At 39.8% G+C, this 22,311-nt stretch overlaps 2 protein-coding genes across 3 annotated transcripts in view; one reads left to right on the forward strand and one right to left on the reverse strand.

Moving 5' to 3' along the window:
• Positions 1-11,695, reverse strand: part of LOC138969581 (ubiquitin carboxyl-terminal hydrolase 38-like) — a 91,594-nt gene extending 79,899 nt beyond the window's left edge. Inside the window, exon 1 of the mRNA XM_070342436.1 lies at positions 11,539-11,695. The gene's annotated coding sequence lies outside the window, so the exon portion shown is untranslated. The remainder of the gene's footprint in view (positions 1-11,538) is intronic.
• Positions 11,696-17,120: 5,425 nt separating this feature from the next.
• Positions 17,121-22,311, forward strand: part of LOC138969583 (uncharacterized protein SYNPCC7002_A1628-like) — a 15,093-nt gene continuing 9,902 nt past the window's right edge. Inside the window, exons 1-2 of one of the 2 annotated variants that reach the window (XM_070342438.1) lie at positions 17,121-17,343; positions 18,909-19,080. In XM_070342438.1, coding sequence (XP_070198539.1) covers positions 18,922-19,080 — 159 coding nt within the window. In that variant the 5' untranslated portion in view covers positions 17,121-17,343; positions 18,909-18,921. The remainder of the gene's footprint in view (positions 17,344-18,908; positions 19,081-22,311) is intronic. The other variant, XM_070342437.1, reaches the window with a different exon arrangement.

Consider the following 22,311-nt stretch of genomic DNA (forward strand, 5'->3'; position numbering starts at 1 on the left):
ATCCTTCAGGTTTCATCTGCTAGACGTATGCCAGCACTGAATGATGATGGAACTGAATCCTTCAGGTTTCATCTGCTAGACGTATGCCAGCACTGAATGATGATGGAACTGAATCGGAGCTCTGGAGCGGACGAGTTTTCTGACAGAAGGCCATTCCTCTACTCACATTCATTTCATTTATCAACATAGCTACGGAGCATTTTCGAGCAGATCAGTGCAAGTGCGTCCAAATTATACTGTAGCGAATTTCTTTCTTTCTTTATTTGGTGTTTGACGTCGTTTTCAACCACGAAGGTTATATCGCGACGGGGAAAGGGGGGAGATGGGATAGAGCCACTTGTCAATTGTTTCTTGTTCACAAAAGCACTAATCAAAAATTTGCTCCAGGGGCTTGCATGCAACGTAGTACAATATATTACCTTACTGGGAGAATACAAGTTTCCAGTACAAAGGACTTAACACTTTCTTACATACTGCTTGACTAAAATCTTTACAAAAATTGACTATATTCTATACAAGAAACACTTAACAAGGGTAAAAGGAGAAACAGAATCCGTTAGTCGCCTCTTACGACATGCTGGGGAGCATCGGGCAAATTCTTCCCCCTAACCCGCGGGGGTAACTGTAGCGAATGCCTCTTGGATTTCTTAAGTTCAATTCGCCAGAAAATGGTGTTGAAAAAGTGACCTAGATGGTACAGTATCTGTTTAAACAACACCAGCCATGCAATAACACGAAACAGGGTTTGCATCTCACTGCCTCATTACAACGCTAACCCCTGTGTAAAAGTGCTGAGCTCGTCACAACAAAATGCAGGGCAAATATGCCGTGGCACAGCTCAGAAGAGTGGGAGCATCTTCAGATGATAAAGACAGAAAAGTGGAAACAGAGAGGTGAGAGATGAAAGGGACGACCGTGTGAAGCCGCTGTAACGATGTCAGATTGGCCCCTCTGTCACCTTACCCCCTCGATATTATACTCGAGACTGAAATGTTTCCTGGTATAATTAAAGAAGTGAACTTTTTCAAGATCGAAAAGCATGTCAGTTTCTTGCATGTGAAGAAAATTGGTGGTGAAATTTAATAGAATTCACCCTAAAATTCGATATTTTCGAAAACGTGTACCGAGTGGTTACGTCCCTTGAATGAGAAGAGAAACATTTTAGGCTGAATCAAATTTATAAGTTTAGATAAAGAAAAATTGGTTGGACAAATTTGACCCCATGAATGTAAGGTACCAAAGGTCGCTCGTCAGTACTATCGAAGTGGTTTTTTTTGTTTGTTCAAGTGTGATGTAATACAAGATCAACGAGGCCGAGGGCGAAATGTGGCAAAAGGGCCAATCTCACATCGCTAAACTGTCCCCGGGAGGTACCGTGGCCAACCGATACATGTACACACACTTAACCCCATGACCTTACAGCAGATATAAACTAAAGGTGGTGTGGATTGGCCACACAGTTATTCATTATACAGTCAAATGTATTAGTTAAATGTATGCAGCAACATGACTGGAACTCGGCCGTGGAATTCATCTCTCCCAGAACACTGATCGGGTCAAGAATGTCATCCCCACCAACATGCGTAAGCCGACTTACCTCTACCGTCTTTTCCCTTGTATGTACTCTTAAAGAGAATGGAAAATGGCCAAAAAGGAGAAACAAGGATTTACAAAATTCACAATAAAAAAGTCAACATTTATACAGAATTGTGTTCAACCATGAATGAATAGCAGACACTGACAATGGCCATTTGCAAGATAACAAGTATTTGCTTTAGGTTTACGATGGCATATTTTTCAAAGGACAATCAGTAAGTCAGACTGCCTTAAAAAATGCCAGTTTCTGACAACAAATATTTCAGTCTATGAATAAAGGGTGTGTGGGTGACTGGGGGGTCAGGCGGGTGGGAAGTGAAAAGGGTGCTTAATTCTTATGCCCAAGCAGTCCTTTCTTTCTTAATCTTCTGAACACAGGCCACTGTCCCAGTGTTTAAAAAAAAAAAGGATCCAGTCAAATGGAAGGTCTGTATTCTCTTCTTGTCAACAGCTTTGTAAGGCAGATTTCAAGGGTTTACATTTCAGATATTTTATTTTTCACACATGAGCTGAGCTTGACAATATGCTGAAAGGGCTGATCCTTGACAATATGCTGAAAGGGCTGATCCTTGACAATATGCTGAAAGGGCTGATCCTTGACAATATGCTGAAAGGGCTGATCCTTGACAATATGCTGAAAGGGCTGATCCTTGACATTTGTTGTATTAAGTTTCACTTCCCTTTCAGAGCAAAGTTTTAGCAAAGCCTAAGTGGTTTTTGCTTGTGTGTTTTTTCCCGTAAGATTCACAACTTTTCCTCCTCATTTTCTAAAAACAGACATTCACTTGAGATATGGTCAATTGTACTCTACAGACACAATATGGTTTCTGTGATTGCCTGCATAAAACTTCCTTGTAAGTGCTATTAATGATCAAACAACAAGGAATGATAGAATATTAAATAGCAAAGGTAATGTGCTCTTGTTAACTGGTCGATTCATTTGCTTCATACAATATCATACAATGTCATACAATATCATACAATATCATACAATATCATGCCTTTTTCCTCCTTCACCCCTTTGTGTAGAGTGGTACCTGTTATAACACCACACCCTAGGTACCAGCCAAGTGTCCCTACATTGCAGGTGGCCTGTCATGACAGGTGCATTTTGTCATGACAATAAACAAAGGGACAACAGATGGTGAGAGCGATAAGGAGGGTGGGGAGGGGGGGTGGGGGAACAAGGAGAATGTAGGTGGGAGACACAGACAAATAGTAAGGGTGAGAGCGATAAGGAGGGTGGGGGGTGGAACAAGGAGAATGTAGGTGGGAGACATATTTTAACCATATGCACACATAGACAACCTTTATCTCTCCCTCAAGGACACCTGTCTCTCAATATGAGACATGGTACATGCCGTAAGCCATAAGAAGATGGCTCTGAACTGATTTCAATGTCCGCAAACAAGCAAGTTGACAAAGGCTCAGCGACACACAATCCCACCTTTTCATCTCCACTATTTGACAGCCTGCGATCCCAACACAAGTCTCTATGCTGTATATCTCCACAACTATTCACCTGCCTGAATACACTTACTTCTTAAACAACTTATCAGAAAGGGGGGAGGGGGGGGGGGGGGGGGGGGTGGTGGTTTTGAATTACACTCCTCAATCCTGGGTCACCAGGGGCTTGTGTAGAAATTGAAAAAAGGGTCAAATATGTGGGTTTCTTTTGCGCAAGCTAACTCGATTCATAGAAGGAGAAGAAGGAACAAGTCGCGTAAGGCGAAATTACTACATTTAGTCAAGCTGTGGAACTCACAGAATGAAACTGAACGCACTGCATTTTTTTTAACAATTACCGTAGTCCGCCACTCGTGCAAAACGCAGTGAAACTGGCGAGCCTGTTAAGCGCGGTATTGGTTTCGCTGTGCTGCATAGCACGCTTTACTGCATCTATCTTCGTTTGAACTTTGTGAGCGTGTTTTTAATCCAAACATATCATATCTATATGTTTTTGGAATCAGCAACCGACAAGGAATAAGATGGAATTGTTTTTAAATCGATTTCGGAAAATTAATTTTAATGATAATTTTTATATTTTTAATTTTCAGAGCTTATTTTTAATCCGAATATAACATATTTATATGTTTTTGGAATCAGAAAATGATGAAGAATAAAATGAATGTAGTTTTGGATTGTTTTATAAAAAAATTATTTTAATTACAATTTTTATATTTTTAATGACCAAAGTCATTAATTAATTTTTAAGCCTCCAAGCTGAAATGCAATAACAAAGTCCGGCCTTTGTCGAAGATTGCTTTGCCAAAATTTCAATCAATTTGATTGAAAAATGAGGGTGTGACAGTGCCGCCTCAACTTTTACAAAAAGCCGGATATGCAGACGTCATCAAAGAAAATTTTATCCAAAAAATGAAAAAAAAACGTCTGGGAATATCATACCCAGGAACTCTCATGTAAAATTTCAAAAAGATCGGTCCAGTAGTTTATTCTGAATTGCTCTACACACACACACACGCACAGACACACACACACCCTCTATGTTAAAACATTTAGTCAAAACTTGACTAAATGTAAAAAGCAAAGAAGACGACGAAATGCTTGTCTCTCTAAAGAACCTGAGCATTTAAACTATAACTGATGTTGCCTTCTCACAAAGAAAACATTGTTCTTCCTTTGTCAGCATAATGCTATATTTTCCCTCTCGTAAAATGTTTAACTTTTTCCTGTAGATGACGAAGCTGAACATGACACAGACGTAATAAGAGCAGTCACTTTCTTCACCGCTTTATTAAACCATCACAAAGCTTAATCTTACTCCAGGCAAGCAGGTCTCAATTCTCACCATTCTGCATTATGGCTGGATCATGCAAGACACAAAAATAGTCAAGTTTGCCTTGTTTTCTTCAGTCTAAGAGGTTTGGGGCAAGGTACAAGAGCCAAAATCAAAGTCTTGCAAACTGCCCAGTAATATTTTACCCATCTGTAGTTCTATCATGATGATGTTAGCTTAAAACAGAAAGGTTTTATGACACAGAAGCAAAAAATGACTTCTTGTTGTACTGAGGCAGTCACAGTTCAATCAGAAGGGACACAACTCCTAGATTAATACTTTCACAGACATGTGAAATAAGGCAAGGTTAGTTCCCTTGCACGACAAGAAGAGACACCACAAAGTTATTTGGAGTTAGCCAAGTCCACAGCAGTGGGCAGTGACAAAATCTCTCTCTCTCTCTCTCTCACACATGCACACCCACACACACCTTTGTCTAATCTTCTTTCTCCGTCCCTGCGTGAGTGAGTGTGTGTGTGTACATGTGTGCGTGCATCCCTGCGTGAGTGTGTGTGTGTACATGTGTGCGTGCATCCCTGCGTGAGTGTGTGTGTGTACATGTGTGCGTGCATCCCTGCGTGAGTGTGTGTGTGTACATGTGTGCGTGCATCCCTGCGTGAGTGTGTGTGTGTACATGTGTGCGTGCATCCCTGCGTGAGTGTGTGTGTGTACATGTGTGCGTGCATGCATGTGTGTGTGTGAAATGCAATCCCATAGTCTGGACCTAGTCACTTCTTCATACCATTTTGGTCAATTTGATTAAAAAATCAGGGTGTGACAGTGCCAGTTCAACTTTCACTAAAAGCCGGATATGACGTCATCAGAGACATTTATCGAAAATATGAAAAAAAAAGTCTGGAAGAAATCGAATGTAAAGTTTCACGAAGACCTGTCCAGTAGTTACCTCGGAATCGCTCTACGACCGTGCACCCACACACACACACACAACCACCCATGTTTTGATTTTTGGTTAAAACATTTAGTCAAAACTTGATGAAATGTAAAAAATAAATGAGCCCTGCGTCTGAATGAATTAAAAATAACAACCGTACTTTGCACTTAACTAATGAACATGTCTTTACCAACAAATGATGCATGCCATGTGAGCCCAGTTTGCTGGGGGTTTTTCTTGTTGTTTGTCTTACTTATTTCAATGCTTTCTATGCTTCTTGTTGTTTGTCTTACTTATTTCAATGCTTTCTATGCTTCTTGTTGTTTGTCTTACTTATTTCAATGCTTTCTATGCTTCTTGTTGTTTGTCTTACTTATTTCAATGCTTTCTATGCTTCTTGTTGTTTGTCTTACTTATTTCAATGCTTTCTATGCTTCTTGTTGTTTGTCTTACTTATTTCAATGCTTTCTATGCTTCTTGTTGTTTGTCTTACTTATTTCAATGCTTTCTATGCTTCTTGTTGTTTGTCTTACTTATTTCAATGCTTTCTATGCTTCTTGTTGTTTGTCTTACTTATTTCAATGCTTTCTATGCTTCTTGTTGTTTGTCTTACTTATTTCAATGCTTTCTATGCTTCTTGTTGTTTGTCTTACTTATTTCAATGCTTTCTATGCTTCTTGTTGTTTGTCTTACTTATTTCAATGCTTTCTATGCTTCTTGTTGTTTGTCTTACTTATTTCAATGCTTTCTCTGCTTCTTGTTGTTTGTCTTACTTATTTCAATGCTTTCTATGCTTCTTGTTGTTTGTCTTACTTATTTCAATGCTTTCTATGCTTCTTGTTGTTTGTCTTACTTATTTCAATGCTTTCTATGCTTCTTGTTGTTTGTCTTACTTATTTCAATGCTTTCTATGCTTCTTGTTGTTTGTCTTACTTATTTCAATGCTTTCTATGCTTCTTGTTGTTTGTCTTACTTATTTCAATGCTTTCTATGCTTCTTGTTGTTTGTCTTACTTATTTCAATGCTTTCTCTGCTTCTTGTTGTTTGTCTTACTTATTTCAATGCTTTCTCTGCTTCTTGTTGTTTGTCTTACTTATTTCAATGCTTTCTATGCTTCTTGTTGTTTGTCTTACTTATTTCAATGCTTTCTATGCTTCTTGTTGTTTGTCTTACTTATTTCAATGCTTTCTATGCTTCTTGTTGTTTGTCTTACTTATTTCAATGCTTTCTATGCTTCTTGTTGTTTGTCTTACTTATTTCAATGCTTTCTATGCTTCTTGTTGTTTGTCTTACTTATTTCAATGCTTTCTCTGCTTCTTGTTGTTTGTCTTACTTATTTCAATGCTTTCTATGCTTCTTGTTGTTTGTCTTACTTATTTCAATGCTTTCTCTGCTTCTTGTTGTTTGTCTTACTTATTTCAATGCTTTCTATGCTTCTTGTTGTTTGTCTTACTTATTTCAATGCTTTCTATGCTTCTTGTTGTTTGTCTTACTTATTTCAATGCTTTCTATGCTTCTTGTTGTTTGTCTTACTTATTTCAATGCTTTCTATGCTTCTTCATTTTTTGCTCCTTTTTTTAAAAAAATTGTTAAAGGTCCTTGTCTACATTTTTATACCGAAATCGCCATTTGACCATTAAAATGCAGAGTCTATTATCTACAATTATCAACAATACACCCCCTTTCGATCAGGAAAGACAAAGCCAGTGTAGCCGTTTGAAAATTCATTGTAGTATTCCAGCGTAGTACTCATAGTAGGATATCCTTATTTGGAAAATGCCAAGCGCAAAACTCCTCTCAAATCCCGTGCATTTAGTGCGTTTAAAAAAAAGCGTGGACAGCGCTCCAGTGTCAAACTGTTGCTGCACTTGTTTGGGCGTAGCTATAAGCATAGTGACATGAATTTGATTGGTCAGTATTTTTAGGCAAAGCACATGTTCTCAGCAAACAGAAAACAAAATATTGGAAGCGTGAGTCACGCTACCCAAAAATAAATTCTTTTTTTTTACATATATTTTTTTTTCTATAACTTTTTTCTCCATGGTTCATTCATCATCTGACATAACTTTTTAGCGAAATCTAACCATAAGATTATTGAAAAAAAGCAAAAATGTAGACGACCACCTTTAAGCGATCCATTATTAATATTATTATTATTATTATTATGATGGTTGGTCAAAAAGTCTCAGCGACCAACTCTGGCAACTCGCCTTTTAGCTTTCTAACTCTGTAAGGCCTAAAAAAAAAATAGGTGTGGTTACGGTAACCCGACCTACCCTATTTTTAGGGGCCGACCCTATAACTTTTTATTGCATTTGTCAAAACAAAACAAAAACAAAAAAAAAACAGTGCAGAAAACGCAATGAAAGCAAAATCGCCTGAGTCGCACACTTATTTCCCTGTCAAGTAGGTTTAATTTGTACACATTAGAAAAAAAAGTTACCAAAAAAAAAAGTGATTGCCTACCTTCCTACCCTATTTTTTTTGGCTATGTTACCGTAACCACACCTTTTTTCTTTTTTTTGCCTAACCAACGTGTCGGTTCTCAAGCCAAAGAATTTTTATTGCCACTGGTAGAAAAGTATCAAAAGTTATCTAAGGGAAGCAGCAAGGTATCCCACCAACACTATAAGGACTTCAACTCAAGGCATGTTCTTGCTGAGATACATAACAAAGCATTGTGTGTGTTAGAGAGAGCGAGAGAGAGAGAGCAAGAGAGAGAGAGAGAGAGAGAGAGAGAGAGAGAGAGAGAGAGAGAGAGAGAGAGAGAGAGAGAGATAGAGCAAAAGAGAGCAAGAGAGAGAGAGAGAGAAGGCAAGAGAGAGAAGGCAAGAGAGAGAAGGCAAGAGAGAGAGAGAGAGAGAGCAAGAGTGAGAGAGCAAAAGGGAGGGAGGGAGAGAGAGAGAGAGAGAGAGAGAGAGAGAGAGAGAGAGAGAGAGAGAGAGAGAGAGTTTGGGTGGGTGATTTAACAAAGCGGCAAACGTGGACATACATGTATCCTTTTATTCGGTAGAATTGATGCTAGCTTATAATGAAAACGGGCCGTTACGTACGCATCATGTGTGACACAAAACACTCTCTGAGACATCAAATTCTTCCAAAGTGTTTCCTCGGTTGAATAAATGCATTTTCTGTATGTTTCCTCGGTTGAATGAATGCCTTTTCTGCATCTTCAAGCTACACTTATTGACATGATCACAAAAGAATTAATGATTAAAAAGAAAATCATTTGGTTACGGAGGTCAGAAAAATGTAAGTGAGCGTGACAACATTGGATGCGTACGTAACACTGTTTTTAACTTCATTTTTGGGGGTATCATACACAAAGGAAATGACAGCATTTACACAGGAACTTCCCTGTATCGTTCCACACAGGAATTTCCCTTTATCGTTCCACAAAGTAACTTTTCAACAAATCATCCAAAATCAACTAATCTTGTAAATGGACTGTAGCTTCCAATATGGGTTAGCCTGTTCCCATTTTTTACGCCATTTTAGTTGATTTACAGAAATTTTTACACTATTTTAGATATTAAAATTAAAATACAGTCAAGATCATTTAACACGAAAAACGATAAGCCGAAAAAACCCATTATGCGAAACGCGTTGTCAGTCCCAATCATTCCCTTCATAAACCCTACTAAAAAAACCATCATAACGCGATTGATTGATTGAAATAAAACGATCTGAGACTCACGCAAAAAACGTTTACACGAAGCCGATTCTCGGTCTCTTGCACCACCAAACAACTGTTTTTTTCAACTTGTAGCTTCCAAAGCGAGAAGTGTTCACGTGTTTGCATGACTGACTGAATATCTCATTTTCCTTCTGACCGTGATTGAAGATGGCCTCGAAAACAGGAGTGAAGAGAAAACAAGCAAGCCACACAATCGCGTATAAAATCAAAGTTTTAGAAGAGCTTGACAAAAACCAACTGAACAAGACTGAAATTTGTGAGAAGTTTTCAATCGCAAATTCAACTCTGTCAACGTTCATCAAGAATACACAAAAGATTGAAGATGCGTACGTGTCATGTGATGTTCAAACCGAAAGAGGATGAGAATGTGTGCTGGAAATCAAGAGGCACTTGAAGAGAGTCTGTTTCAATGGTTTAAACCGGCTCACAACGTCACAAGAATTGAACGGTTTGTCGGAAAGTGCAGTGAGCCTGTCAAACAGTTGAAGTTGACGGATTTCTTTCGTCCTGTGTTAATTCATAAACAATGCAATGGATTTTTAAACACTGCAATGGATATTAATCTTTTTTGTGGGGAATTAAACTGTACAACAAAATAATGAACTGTAGCAGACGACAGAACTGCCGACTCTGACTGAACCGTGTACTTCGTCCGCCGCGCACTACGGAGGCTTTTTTTTTTTAAGGTATGGCACTGTTTTATCTTCTTTATCTTGCTTTAAAAAAAAAAAATATATATCAGTTTGATCAATTTTGTGATCGCGAAAAAACGCTAACTAAAAAAAAAATATTGGTCCCTTTCATTTTGTGTAAAGCGATCTCGACTGTATGTTCATTCATGTTGCTGGGTGTTTCTTCAAACATATCTTTGTCCAGATACACAGGGGAAAAGGTCTATCCACATTTGTTTCTGTGAAAATTTTGTTTCAAGTGACCGACCTAAGAAGTCACCAGCTTTGGAGAATCCGGAACCCCCCCCAACCTAAAAAAAAAAAATAAAAAAATAAAAAAATTGAGAATAAAGAAAAACTGATGGCTCAGATTGCATCAAATCCTTGATTTTTATTACAATTTTCCCAGGGGGGCATGCCCCCGGATCCCCCTCTTGTCTGTTTTGGAAAGTTGTTGGGTAATTTGTTGGCTCAGGTTGTACCAGATCGATCAATTGTCCTCGTTTTGATCCTTATTTGTCTTCTTGAATTTACTTTTTTGAATGTGTATTAGGGGAAGTTTCTTGGCTCAGAGTGCACCAGATTGCTCCATTTTCCATGTTTGTATCAACATTTTCTGAGGGAGCATGCCCCCGGACCCCCCTAACAGGTTTGAACGCTTCGCGCCCTCAACTAAACGCTTCGCGTTGTCAAATTGTCCTAAGTAAAAGAAATTTGGACCACCCACCCCCCCCCCCCCCCCACCTAAAAATGAAGTGATCCGCCCCTGAGTCATACACGTTTTTGGCACACCTGACACGTGTTTTTTTCAGACGAGACTTGCTCGCAGTTAGCCGCTCGCGGAGCTATGAGTATGAATTAAGCGAGAGTGTAAAACTAGTATTATGAAACGGTTTGATGCCATGATGGCCAGCTACGCAAGAATTAAACACCATTGGTTGATACCGAAGAGGTCGTCTGCACTGTTCGGTAAAAGGCCATGAACAGCCAATCTGATTGGCAGCAGCCATTTTTTCTTGGGTAGCGAGCACCTCCAGGGCATGCTTGCGTTCTCTTGCCTAATCCTAGTGTTCCTTGCAGCGAGAATTACCCAAGAAATGGTACTTCCTCGCCCCACTCGCCTTAAAGAAACTGGGGGCTCGGTACGACTATAGTCAACTCGAGCCACTCTGTTCAACTTTCTATTCGCGACCAAAAATCGCCTTGAAACCTGCGAGCACAAAAACCAAGCTCATTGCCTTATTTTAAGGTATTTTCATGGAATTAATTCGCCCAGTTTACCTCTTCAATCTCAATACCTTCCACCACACCTTTAAGTTTTAACCGTCCAAATACTTCAAAGTTTAAAAACTTTGCCAAGTCGAAAGTAAGGAGTGCCTTCTTCGCAGACAGAGTTGTCTTAGATTGGAACACCCTGCCCGACAATGTTGTGACAGCTGATAGCGTTAACTGCTTTAAAGCACGACTGGACAGCCACTGGAAAGACACATCAAGTGTCTACACACCAAGCTGCTACTAGCCCCCCCGCGTATGCAGCTTACATTTGTGGATCGGCGTACAGGTTTTTAACCTAAATCGTCGCACAAGTACAAGTACAAGTAGGTTATTACTTGTGGAAGAACAAGTAGTGATCCGAGTCCATAAGTATAACGCAATACCGAGCATTACCAAACAAAATACAAAACACAAAAGACAAAACTTAACACACAAACAGAAACACACAAACGAACGTCAAGGATTAATCAGTAGCCTTAATCATGACTGTCATTAACTTGATCAACAACAATCACAATGATTGACAATGACAAAGCCAAAAGTGACATTTCTGTGCTTTGCCGATGCGAAAGACGAATAGTTTTGAATTAATGAATATTTGATTACGTACCTCGAAATCCACAATTAGAAAGGATTGAAGAATTCACACTGGACGGGTAAATATCTTTAAAAGACGGGGAGGAAGACCTCCAAAGGCGAAACAAAATTAGATGGAGACGTTGTTTAGGGTTCGAGTAGTTGGAGTTGTCTCCCCTGAGATTAGTTGCGCAGAAACCTTGTGTTACGTTGTCTGGCAGAAAAATTCTCATTCGAAAAATACCTGCTATTTTTGCCCTGTTATCCGTTCCAGAACTTGTCGGATCATTTAATTTTTTCCAGATGAGAAATTCTACAATACGAGGATACAGAGATGAAAGTTTGGAACCGTGACGCAGTTGAGCGCTCTAAATGACCCCGCCCCATCCCTCAACAAAAACTGCATTGTCCGTATCACTAGGGAAAAAAATAAAACGGTTACAACGTTGTTTATCTGAAAATTTGACCATCCGCTTGTCCGTCTAGTCCCTTTCCCGGCGTGGTGCCAGTAACTAGAGTAACCATGTAAGTTTTCGCAGATAGTGATGCAGGCATCAGAGGCGCCACAGGCACATGACAATGGACTGTTGGTGTCTTGCATAAAAAAGAGACTAAGTCACCATACCAGTATTATAATTATGCCCGTATCAAACGGATTTTTTTCTGGAGAGCTTGGCCGGTGACAAGAGTGGCAACGTTTGGCTCGTCCCAGTCCGGGCAGTGCACTTACTCCCACTGGGCGTGGGGGGGGGGGGGGGGGGGGTGAGCGGTATGCGGCTTCGCGGATGTATGGGCAGGACTGGCAAGTGGCTTGGTCGGAACCTACTGTAGTCCAGGCATCTTAGCCACTTTAGTGAAGGGAACGTTGAAGTGACAATGACTAGGTTTAAAATGTCTCTTATCAGAAAGTTCAACCTCAGTCCTTTGATGTTTATTAAACACATTTTCATATAAAGTTGGCGCTTCATATGGAAAAGTGGCTTTGAAATTGACCCTAATCCTTCTTTGGGCTCTGTAAATGTCGTTTGGGGCTATGGTTGTAAAACGGTATCTACTGGTCACCCCAATGTATAAACTGAAAACTCTTTCTGCACCAGAACACGCAGAAAGGATTGTATCTGCCTGATGTCTGATGCTTTTCAAAATCCCCAACCACTAACACCTTCAAAACGGACATTAACTGACACTGTTGTTTTTCCCTATATAATCCTTACTATTTTTCCGAGACGTCGTCGTGTTGTGTATTTAGCTTGCCACAACCTCATACATGGTCCTAAAAGTTAAAGTTGAAGAAAATACTAAAGATAAATGAACAAGCTGACGCAGTGTCATTCGCACCGTGAATCCCCCCATGGGAACATACTAAAGTCTGGTTCCAAATAGGCTCAATTTCCTTCTATTTCTTTGTATTTCTGCCTCGTAGGGGTAGGGGTGTTCAAACCAAAGGCACCTTTAAACCAAAATTCAAATCACACATCTTACAATACTAAGACACTCAGCAGTGAAAGGGTGTCTGCTGGTAAACAATTCCAAACAATCCTAAAAGTACTTCACTACTAAACGTGCTTTTAAAAAGAGCCGTTATTTTTCCCTCTATAATCAGTATTGTGTTTTCTGCGAACATGTAGTCTATTTAGATGGTTGTCATGTGCACATGAGTTGCTAAAGCGTTTTCAGTTGGGCACATGTCGAAAAGCAAAGAATTAGCCCTTTGAAAACCATCAGAACTGTCACACAAAAATAACATTTACCTATCTCACCAACTGACCAAACATAGGGCTTTTCCTTATGTATTATGTATTGTCGTGTTTTTTGTAGCATACTTGTGAAAACAGCCACCACTGTTGTAAATGATTCTTTAAAGAGCATTATTTCATTTTTACAGTTGAAGGACAACCTGGACTGCCGTATATTACAGCTGTTTTACAATCAGCCAAAATTTTCTTAACAAATGTATGTTAAGAACAACTCCCATAGTGAAATTGAAGGAAAACAAAGTGAAAATCCCCCTGCCATAGAGGAGCTAAAGAATCAACAATAAACGACTGCATGGATAGCTTGATGCACGAATGCATTGCGGACATGTTTGTCTCCAACCAAGAGAAAGTTCCAAAAAATCCCTTTTGTGCTTCTTATTATACAGTGACGTCAAAGACAGCCTTTTCTGCTGTTCATACATTCAGGGGTTATGGTTACACTAAACGACGTAGTTGTAGCCGTACTGCCATCCAGATTTATTTTTTCCTTGCGAGCAGTCACAGGGTGTTTGTGCTGTCTGCCAACCGTTAGATGACCCCGCCCAAGTCTGTTAAGGGACCGTTTGACCGTTATAGAACGCGTCTTTTTGATTTTTTGGCACAGTTGGAAACGGTGGATTTTTATCCCTACCATTGTTTCCAAACATTATATAGGAATGTTTTGTGAACAACGGATAATAGCCGCTACTCGCATGTGTAGCAAAAGTGAGCGTACATACTCACCCTGGTCGTCCAGCCGTTGTCCGTTGCCCGTCTTTATCTGTCTGTACTGAACATTACCTTTGGATATTTCTCCAACGCTATGAAGTGAAGAAACACCAAATGTTGCAAAATGTTGTATGACCCCAAGAGCTCAAAAAAGATACTTGAGAACCTTGACCTTACCATAAGGTCAAGGTCACAGGGAGAATTAATGTGGTCTAAAAACTGCAAAATTTCACATTGTGCCAGTTTTCTGGAAAACAAGTTAAAAACAGCGGGCTTAGTTTTGTATGGTATACAAGAAAAAGAAAGCCTTATCTTCTGATACCATTTTGGTTGACCTCGCTTCAATGTCAAGGTCAGGGGAGCCCTTCAAAGTTGAATTGTAGACATATTTTGATGTGAGCTTGCCCCTTTAACTTTACTATGGACGATATCTCTTACAAACTTAAACACTGAGTGGGGCGTTTGTTAGAATTTCATAGTGAGCCACATCTGGTCACATATCGTTAGGGTCAAGGTCACATTGACCCCTATGAAAAATGTGACCAAGCCGGGTAAAGAAATCCATGTGTCTTGGTAAAAAATCTTAACAAAGCAAAGCCCATGCGACTCTCATGCTTGACCTTTGTCTTAAAGTGACCTTGACCTTCAGGTGACCTTGAAGGTGAAGGTCTAACAACTGAAGCTGGCAAGGACATTGTACACTATTAGAACTGGTTTACAGATTTTTCCTACCAAATTACACATGACCTTTGGCCAAGGTCAAGATCATCAAAGGTCACACATCACAAGGCTATCAATTCAAGACATAGGAAGCATAAACATACTTATTGGCACTTTCTACAAAGAGACATTGTCACTTTTAGTGATTCAATTGCCCGTTTCAGTCACATTTCATAAGGGGCAAAGTGACCTTGACCTTGATGATATGTGACTAAATGTGGCTCAATATCAGTATATAACATGTGCCCCACACAATTATGAAGTTTGAAAGATTTTTTTCATAGTTCAGGGTCAAGGTCACTTCAAAACATGTATACAATTCAACTTTGAAGGACTCCTGTGACCTTGACATTGAAGCGAGGTCAACCAAAATGGTATCAGAAGATAAGGCTTTCTTTTTCTTGTATACCATACAAAACTAAGCCCGCTGTTTTTAATTTGTTTTTCAGAAAACTGGCACAATGTGAAATTTTGCAGTTTTTAGACCACATTCATTCTCCCTGTGACCTTGACCTTAAGGTAAGGTCAAGGTTCTTAAGTATCTTTTTTGAGCTCTTGGGGTCATACAACATTTTGCAACATTTGGTGTTTCTTCACTTCATAGCGTTCGAGAAAAATCCAAAGGTAATGATTTGTACAGACAGATGAAGACGGGCAACGGACAACGGCTGTACGACCAGGGTGAGTATGTACGCTCACTTTTGCTACACATGCGAGTAGCGGCTATTATCCGTTGTTCACAAAACATTCCTATATAATGTTTGGAAACAATGGTAGGGATAAAAATCAACCGTTTCCAAATGTGCTAAAAAATCAAAAAGACGCGTTCTATAACGGTCAAACGGTCCCTTAACAGACTTGGGCGGGGTCGTCTGACGGTTGGCAGACAGCACAAACACCCTGTGACTGCTCGCAAGGAAAAAATAAATCTGGATGGCAGTATGGCTACAACTACGTCGTTTAGTGTAACCATAACCCCTGAATGTATGAACAGCAGAAAAGGCTGTCTTTGACGTCACTGTATAATAAGAAGCACAAAAGGGATTTTTTGGAACTTTCTCTTGGTTGGAGACAAACATGTCCGCAATGCATTCGTGCATCAAGCTATCCATGCAGTCGTTTATTGTTGATTCTTTAGCTCCTCTATGGCAGGGGGGTTTTCACTTTGTTTTCCTTCAATTTCACTATGGGAGTTGTTCTTAACATACGTTTGTTAAGAAAATTTTGGCTGATTGTAAAACAGCTGTAATATACGGCAGTCCAGGTTGTCCTTCAACTGTAAAAATGAAATAATGCTCTTTAAAGTATCATTTACAACAGTGGTGGCTGTTTTCACAAGTATGCTACAAAAAACACGACAATACATAATACATAAGGAAAAGCCCTATGTTTGGTCAGTTGGTGAGATAGGTAAATGTTATTTTTGTGTGACAGTTCTGATGGTTTTCAAAGGGCTAATTCTTTGCTTTTCGACATATGCCCAACTGAAAACGCTTTAGCAACTCATGTGCACATGACAACCATCTAAATAGACTACATGTTCGCAGAAAACACAATACTGATTATAGAGGGAAAAATAACGGCTCTTTTTAAAAGCACGTTTAGTAGTGAAGTACTTTTAGGATTGTTTGGAATTGTTTACCAGCAGACACCCTTTCACTGCTGAGTGTCTTAGTATTGTAAGATGTGTGATTTGAATTTTGGTTTAAAGGTGCCTTTGGTTTGAACACCCCTACCCCTACGAGGCAGAAATACAAAGAAATAGAAGGAAATTGAGCCTATTTGGAACCAGACTTTAGTATGTTCCCATGGGGGGATTCACGGTGCGAATGACACTGCGTCAGCTTGTTCATTTATCTTTAGTATTTTCTTCAACTTTAACTTTTAGGACCATGTATGAGGTTGTGGCAAGCTAAATACACAACACGACGACGTCTCGGAAAAATAGTAAGGATTATATAGGGAAAAACAACAGTGTCAGTTAATGTCCGTTTTGAAGGTGTTAGTGGTTGGGGATTTTGAAAAGCATCAGACATCAGGCAGATACAATCCTTTCTGCGTGTTCTGGTGCAGAAAGAGTTTTCAGTTTATACATTGGGGTGACCAGTAGATACCGTTTTACAACCATAGCCCCAAACGACATTTACAGAGCCCAAAGAAGGATTAGGGTCAATTTCAAAGCCACTTTTCCATATGAAGCGCCAACTTTATATGAAAATGTGTTTAATAAACATCAAAGGACTGAGGTTGAACTTTCTGATAAGGGACATTTTAAACCTAGTCATTGTCACTTCAACGTTGTTCTCTTATTTGCTTGGACTACTGAGTCTGTACACCGTCGCTGAACAGCCGCGGCGTGTTTCATGTCATCATGTCATGTGCCTGTGACGAGCAATTGCTGATCTCAAATATTTGCAAGGGAGGTAACGCCGTTTTCACCCTGAATGTCAAAAGATCGTGACGGTCAAAAGATCGTGTAGGTTACCTAGCCCAAAGTTAGGCTAGGATAGCAACTGATCAAAAGATCAGACAAAGGCTTAACAGCCTAAGTACCAGTCTCATAACATAACATAACATAACGAATGTCCGCTCAGGGAGACTTTCGTAAATTGTACATGTATGAGAGACTACTAAGGCAGCATCAGTCAGTGTATGTACGTGGTTCGACGTTTATTGATTGTATGTGTGTCCCTACTGTGTGTGTCTGTGTCTGTGTGTCTGTTTGTGTGTGTGTGTTATTCATCAGTCTTGCTCGTCGTTTCATGTGTGTATTGTAGTAGGGACTAGCTGTAACAGTGTAAGAAAGGACCATATTACTGATGGACCCCAAACTATTTATACTGTTATCACTGGAGTCCACTGGAGTCCTGGTAAATGTTCATTCTGCAAAACTGAAATTGACTATATGACTGTGAGCCTTAGAGGAGATTTAATGCAGACATTTCATGGTATTGCTAATGTTGAAATTGAAACTTTTTTTTCTCGAAGAATATTACTAAGGTCACAAGAAATAACATTGAAAGGTTTTGTATTAAAATTAGCAAAAACAAATATTAGAAAACATTGTTTTTCTTAGAAAGTCCCAGCTTTATCAAACTCTCAGACTCCTAATTGAACGAATGACATCTCACAACGTGTGTGGTCGTTCTTGGCGGTCAAGAAAGCCGCCGCGATCATTGCGCAGACGACACTTCTAGACCGCCAATATTTTTTGTGCGCATCACGTGCTCCACATAAATCGGCCAGAAACGAAGCAATTGGGAAACCTGGATATAGGGCGGGGATATAGCTCAGTTGGTAGCGCGCTGGATTTGCATTCAGTTGGCCGCTGTCAGCGTGAGTTCGATCCCAGGTTCGGCGGAAATTTATTTCACAGAGTCAACTTTGTGTGCAGACTCTCTTCAGTGTCCGAACCTCCCCCCGTGTACACTACATTGGGTGTGCACGTTAAAGATCCCACGATTGACAAAAGGGTCTTTCCTGGCAAAATTGCTTAGGCGCAGTTAATTTTTTTTTTTTTTTTTTTTATTTTTTTTTTTTTTTTTTTTACAATTTTATTCAAATAAATAACAACAATCAACAATATCTCATACAATGAATTAAATACATCTTATCGAGTACAACAAGCTAACTTTTTTTTAACGTTTTGTTCTTCGAACACTTACACAAAAATGCTTCTTATCTGTAACTGCCTATTAAAAATACTTTCCAACGGTAAAAACGAATTTGTTTTTTTATATATACTAACGCACAGTTAATAATTGTCTACCTATACCCGTGTGACTTGGAATAATAGGCCGTGAAAGGTAAATATGCGCCGAAATGGCTGCAATCTACTGGCCGTATAAAATTTCATCTCACACGGCATCACTGCAGAGCGCCTAGAACTGTACCCACGGAATATGCGCGATATAAGACTCATTGATTGATTGATTGATATTAAATGGTCAACAACTATTAATACATTTAAGAATCTGCTTGACAAATTGAGTCATTGTATAAGTATGATGAGTCAAAGTAATAAAACGATAGTGGGCAATTTATACAGATATTATAGACCTTTCATTTCATCTCCTTTACAATAGCAAAATCTCCTCAAGGAAATGGAAAGTTTAAAAACAAACACACCAAAGTCTTATGGAATCTTTTCCATTCCCTGCATCTCTTGCTGCTTTATGCATGTATACTGCATCAAAATAATGTTGGATTTTGTTTTCAGGTAAGAGATAAGCATGGTTTGCAGATGTCACCTGAGGCTTGTATGCAGGTTTGCGCAAAGCTCTCAGAACATCCCCCAGCAAACTTTGTCATTGATTCGGCGTTACACAGGTTCACTCAGTCATGACCAGTCTTCACCAGATCCTGCTGGTCTCTCAGGCTTTCTTGAAAAGGTAGACCCTGGCTTATTATTTTTTTAATTTTCATTTTTGTGTGTGTGTGTGTGTGTGTGTGTGTGTGTGTGTGTGTGTGTGTGTGTGTGTGTGTGTGTGGGTGAAATGACAAGCAGGCAGAGACAGGAGCGAGGGCATGAAGCGTGAAGCATGAAGCATGAAGCGTGAAGCTAGTGTGCAGGGTTCAGTGATTTTACTTACAAAAAAACCAAACTAGATATGCAGTTTCAGAATGTGAGAATGACGTGGTCGTTTGACAAGTCTTTGTTTTTCTTTCTTGTCTCCTCCCTTCCTTCCTTCCTTCCTTCCTTCCTTCCTCCCTTGATCCTTCCTTCTTCCCTCCCTCGATCCTTCCTTCCTTCCTTCCTTCCCTCCCTCCTTCTCTAGCTCCTTCCTTCCTTCCTTCCTTCCTACCTTCCTTCCTTCATTCCTTCCTCCCTCCTTTCCCTCCCTCATCCTTCCTTTTTTCCTTCCTTCCTTCCCTCCCTCCTTCTCTAGCTCCTTCCTTCCTTCCTTCCTACCTTCCTTCCTTCATTCCTTCCTCCCTCCTTTCCCTCCCTCATCCTTCCTTCCTTCCTTCCTTCCTTCCCTCCCTCCCTCCCTCCTTCCTTCCTTCCTTCATTCCTTCCTCCCTCCTTTCCCTCCCTCATCCTTCCTTCCTTCCTTCTAGTGGGGCTCCTATGTTGCAAAATCATTCAAATCATGCAACAAACACCAAATTAAGCAAATATGAAGAGTTTTATGTGCTTAACAAAACCTGATACAGAGCCATCGCGAAAAATAAAAAAATGGGTAGTTTTTAAACAATTTTTCAAAATGGCCGCCAGTGTAAACGGTTGGGTATGTTAGGCATATTTCACTTCATGTCATTAACAGCAAATTTGGCGTAAATGGACATTTGCTTTTGCTTAACAAAACCTGATACAGAGCCACCGTGAAAAAATTAAGAAATCAGTAGTTTTTTTACAATTTTCAAAATGGCCGCCAATAAAAGGGTATTTCGGCATTTTTGATGCTACAAGACATTCTCTTGCAATAGAAACTAACACAAACACATTTTTAAACAAAACAATACATGTATTGTTGGTGCAGAGAATGATTGGACGGTGTGGGTGGCAGGGTTGAAGAATTTGTGGATTACCTAAACTGTGCAAAAATAAATATATTGCACCAATTTTCATACCAAAACGAAAACATTCATTCCTGTGCTGTTATATTCAATGTATGCTATTGAGGGCACTCAACTTGGCTAACTGGAACACTTTTAAGATAAAAGGTGGCCTTTACATGGGTTATTTGACCGCCGCCCAAATAAGGGTACCCCCAAAATAAAACTGATAAAAATGTAATGTATCAACTCAAAAGTCGACTAAAATTCATAATCGCTGTATTTAGAAAACGTTGTTTGTTCTCATGTGTTTACACAACTAGCACATTCCGGCAAGTGTCTATACTCAAAAGAAACTTTGGCAGTACTTGAAACAACCATCTGTCATATATACATGCGAAGTCAAAAATATGTGGGATGTAAGTCAACAAACCTGTGGCAGTTTTTAAAATATTATTTCGTGAAGATTTGAAAGTGTACTCAAACGGTTGAACTACGCCTCGTGCGTAGACACACATTCCTGAAAGTTTCAACGCAACCCACTTGGTCATTGCTAAAATACATGGATTTTAGTTGACTTGGGTATCCCTCAAATTTGACATATAAACATCTCATCCGTGAGATCGACACATACATCAGTAGGTACAATGGCACAACACTAGAAATATGCGAGATGGATAATCAAGTTGACTTTCTCTTCGTATACAACAGTGACCCAGTTGTGCCTCAGGAATTGTCGTCAGCTTTTTAAAAGGTACCCGAAGTTTTTGTCACATCTCTTTGTCACGTCAAGGGTATCCTTATTTTGACGGCGTAAATGATGATGTTAAAAAAAATGTGCCAGATAGCGAAGATGCGAGCCTTTAATGGCATAGACAGTTTGAATAAAATGACACAGGAATAAAAGTTTGAGTTGAGGTATGAAAATGGGTGCAATAATATTTTTGCACAGTTTAGATGCTGACAGTTTTCACAGGCATGCAAGCACATTTGCAGAGAGCTGTGCTCTGCAGTCCTTCTTAGCAGCATTTGCAGCGTTTTGTTGTACAGCTCTTCTTGCAGGCACACCTCATGAGTTCTCGACACACGCTGGATACCTCTTGAAAGCTCGTCCAGAATGACTCCCACTTTCCAGCCTTGAACTGCCAGCCCACAGAGTTTGGAAGTCTAATACTAATAGGTAGATGGCTCTTCTCAATCTCATGTCCTGCAGCAGCACCTCACTTGTAAGGGGATTATGGTCAATTTGGCAGCTCTTTTTCCTGAAGAGGTACCGTCTAGCACTGTTTACACCCAGTACGTTGCTGGTTTTGTCCTACAAATGTACACCAAAAAGCTCTTGTGCTGCCCTGTCAGTGGTACTCAGCTTACAAAGAGGAGCAGACAACCTGAAGAAAGTTTGAGTGACGTCTTCAAATGCTTGCCATACTTCCCAAGCCTTCTGATTCCCCAATACCATTGAAGAACGACATAGTGTCACAGCCTGTAAGGCTATGCAAAATGGGCAGACAGGGTGACTTCTCTTGGCCAATGGCTTTGGCAATGTGGCGATACACTTCACGAGCAGAAAAAAACGCAACACAGCTGGAATGAGAAGCAGACTGTCTGGCCTCCTCTACATCCATGGTGCAGGAAATCAGCCTGTGGTACCCTTCACACAAAAGATGAAAAGTGACATTTTTATTTGAATGTATTTGAATAATGTATACTATCTCAGAGAGTCGGTCAAAGCCGGGTTAGCAAGTCTTCACACAACAGACCAAAATGAAAGAAAATTGTATTTCATGAATTTGTATAATTCTTACTGTTTCAGGTTAAAAAACAAACAAACACAGTTTCCAGTGACCCAACTGATTCTGGAATCTTTCTGACCGCTACATTTATTCGCTTCAAACAGTCGCTAACAGAATGTTGACCATAGTGAGGGTTCGTACGTTAAACCCATCAAATTCACAGAGGTCGCTTACAAATGATGTGCAAACATGTTCCAATTAATACAAATAAAAAAATCTTACTGTTAAGATGTATTAGGTAACAAACCTTGATACAGTAGTACTAGTGAAATCGGCTCCCTTCTGTGGCACCGGAATAAATGCAGAACGCTTGTTCCCAGGAACCGGCAT

The sequence above is a fragment of the Littorina saxatilis genome, linkage group LG6 (genome assembly GCF_037325665.1).
Source record: "Littorina saxatilis isolate snail1 linkage group LG6, US_GU_Lsax_2.0, whole genome shotgun sequence".
Classification (NCBI taxonomy): domain Eukaryota; kingdom Metazoa; phylum Mollusca; class Gastropoda; order Littorinimorpha; family Littorinidae; genus Littorina; species Littorina saxatilis.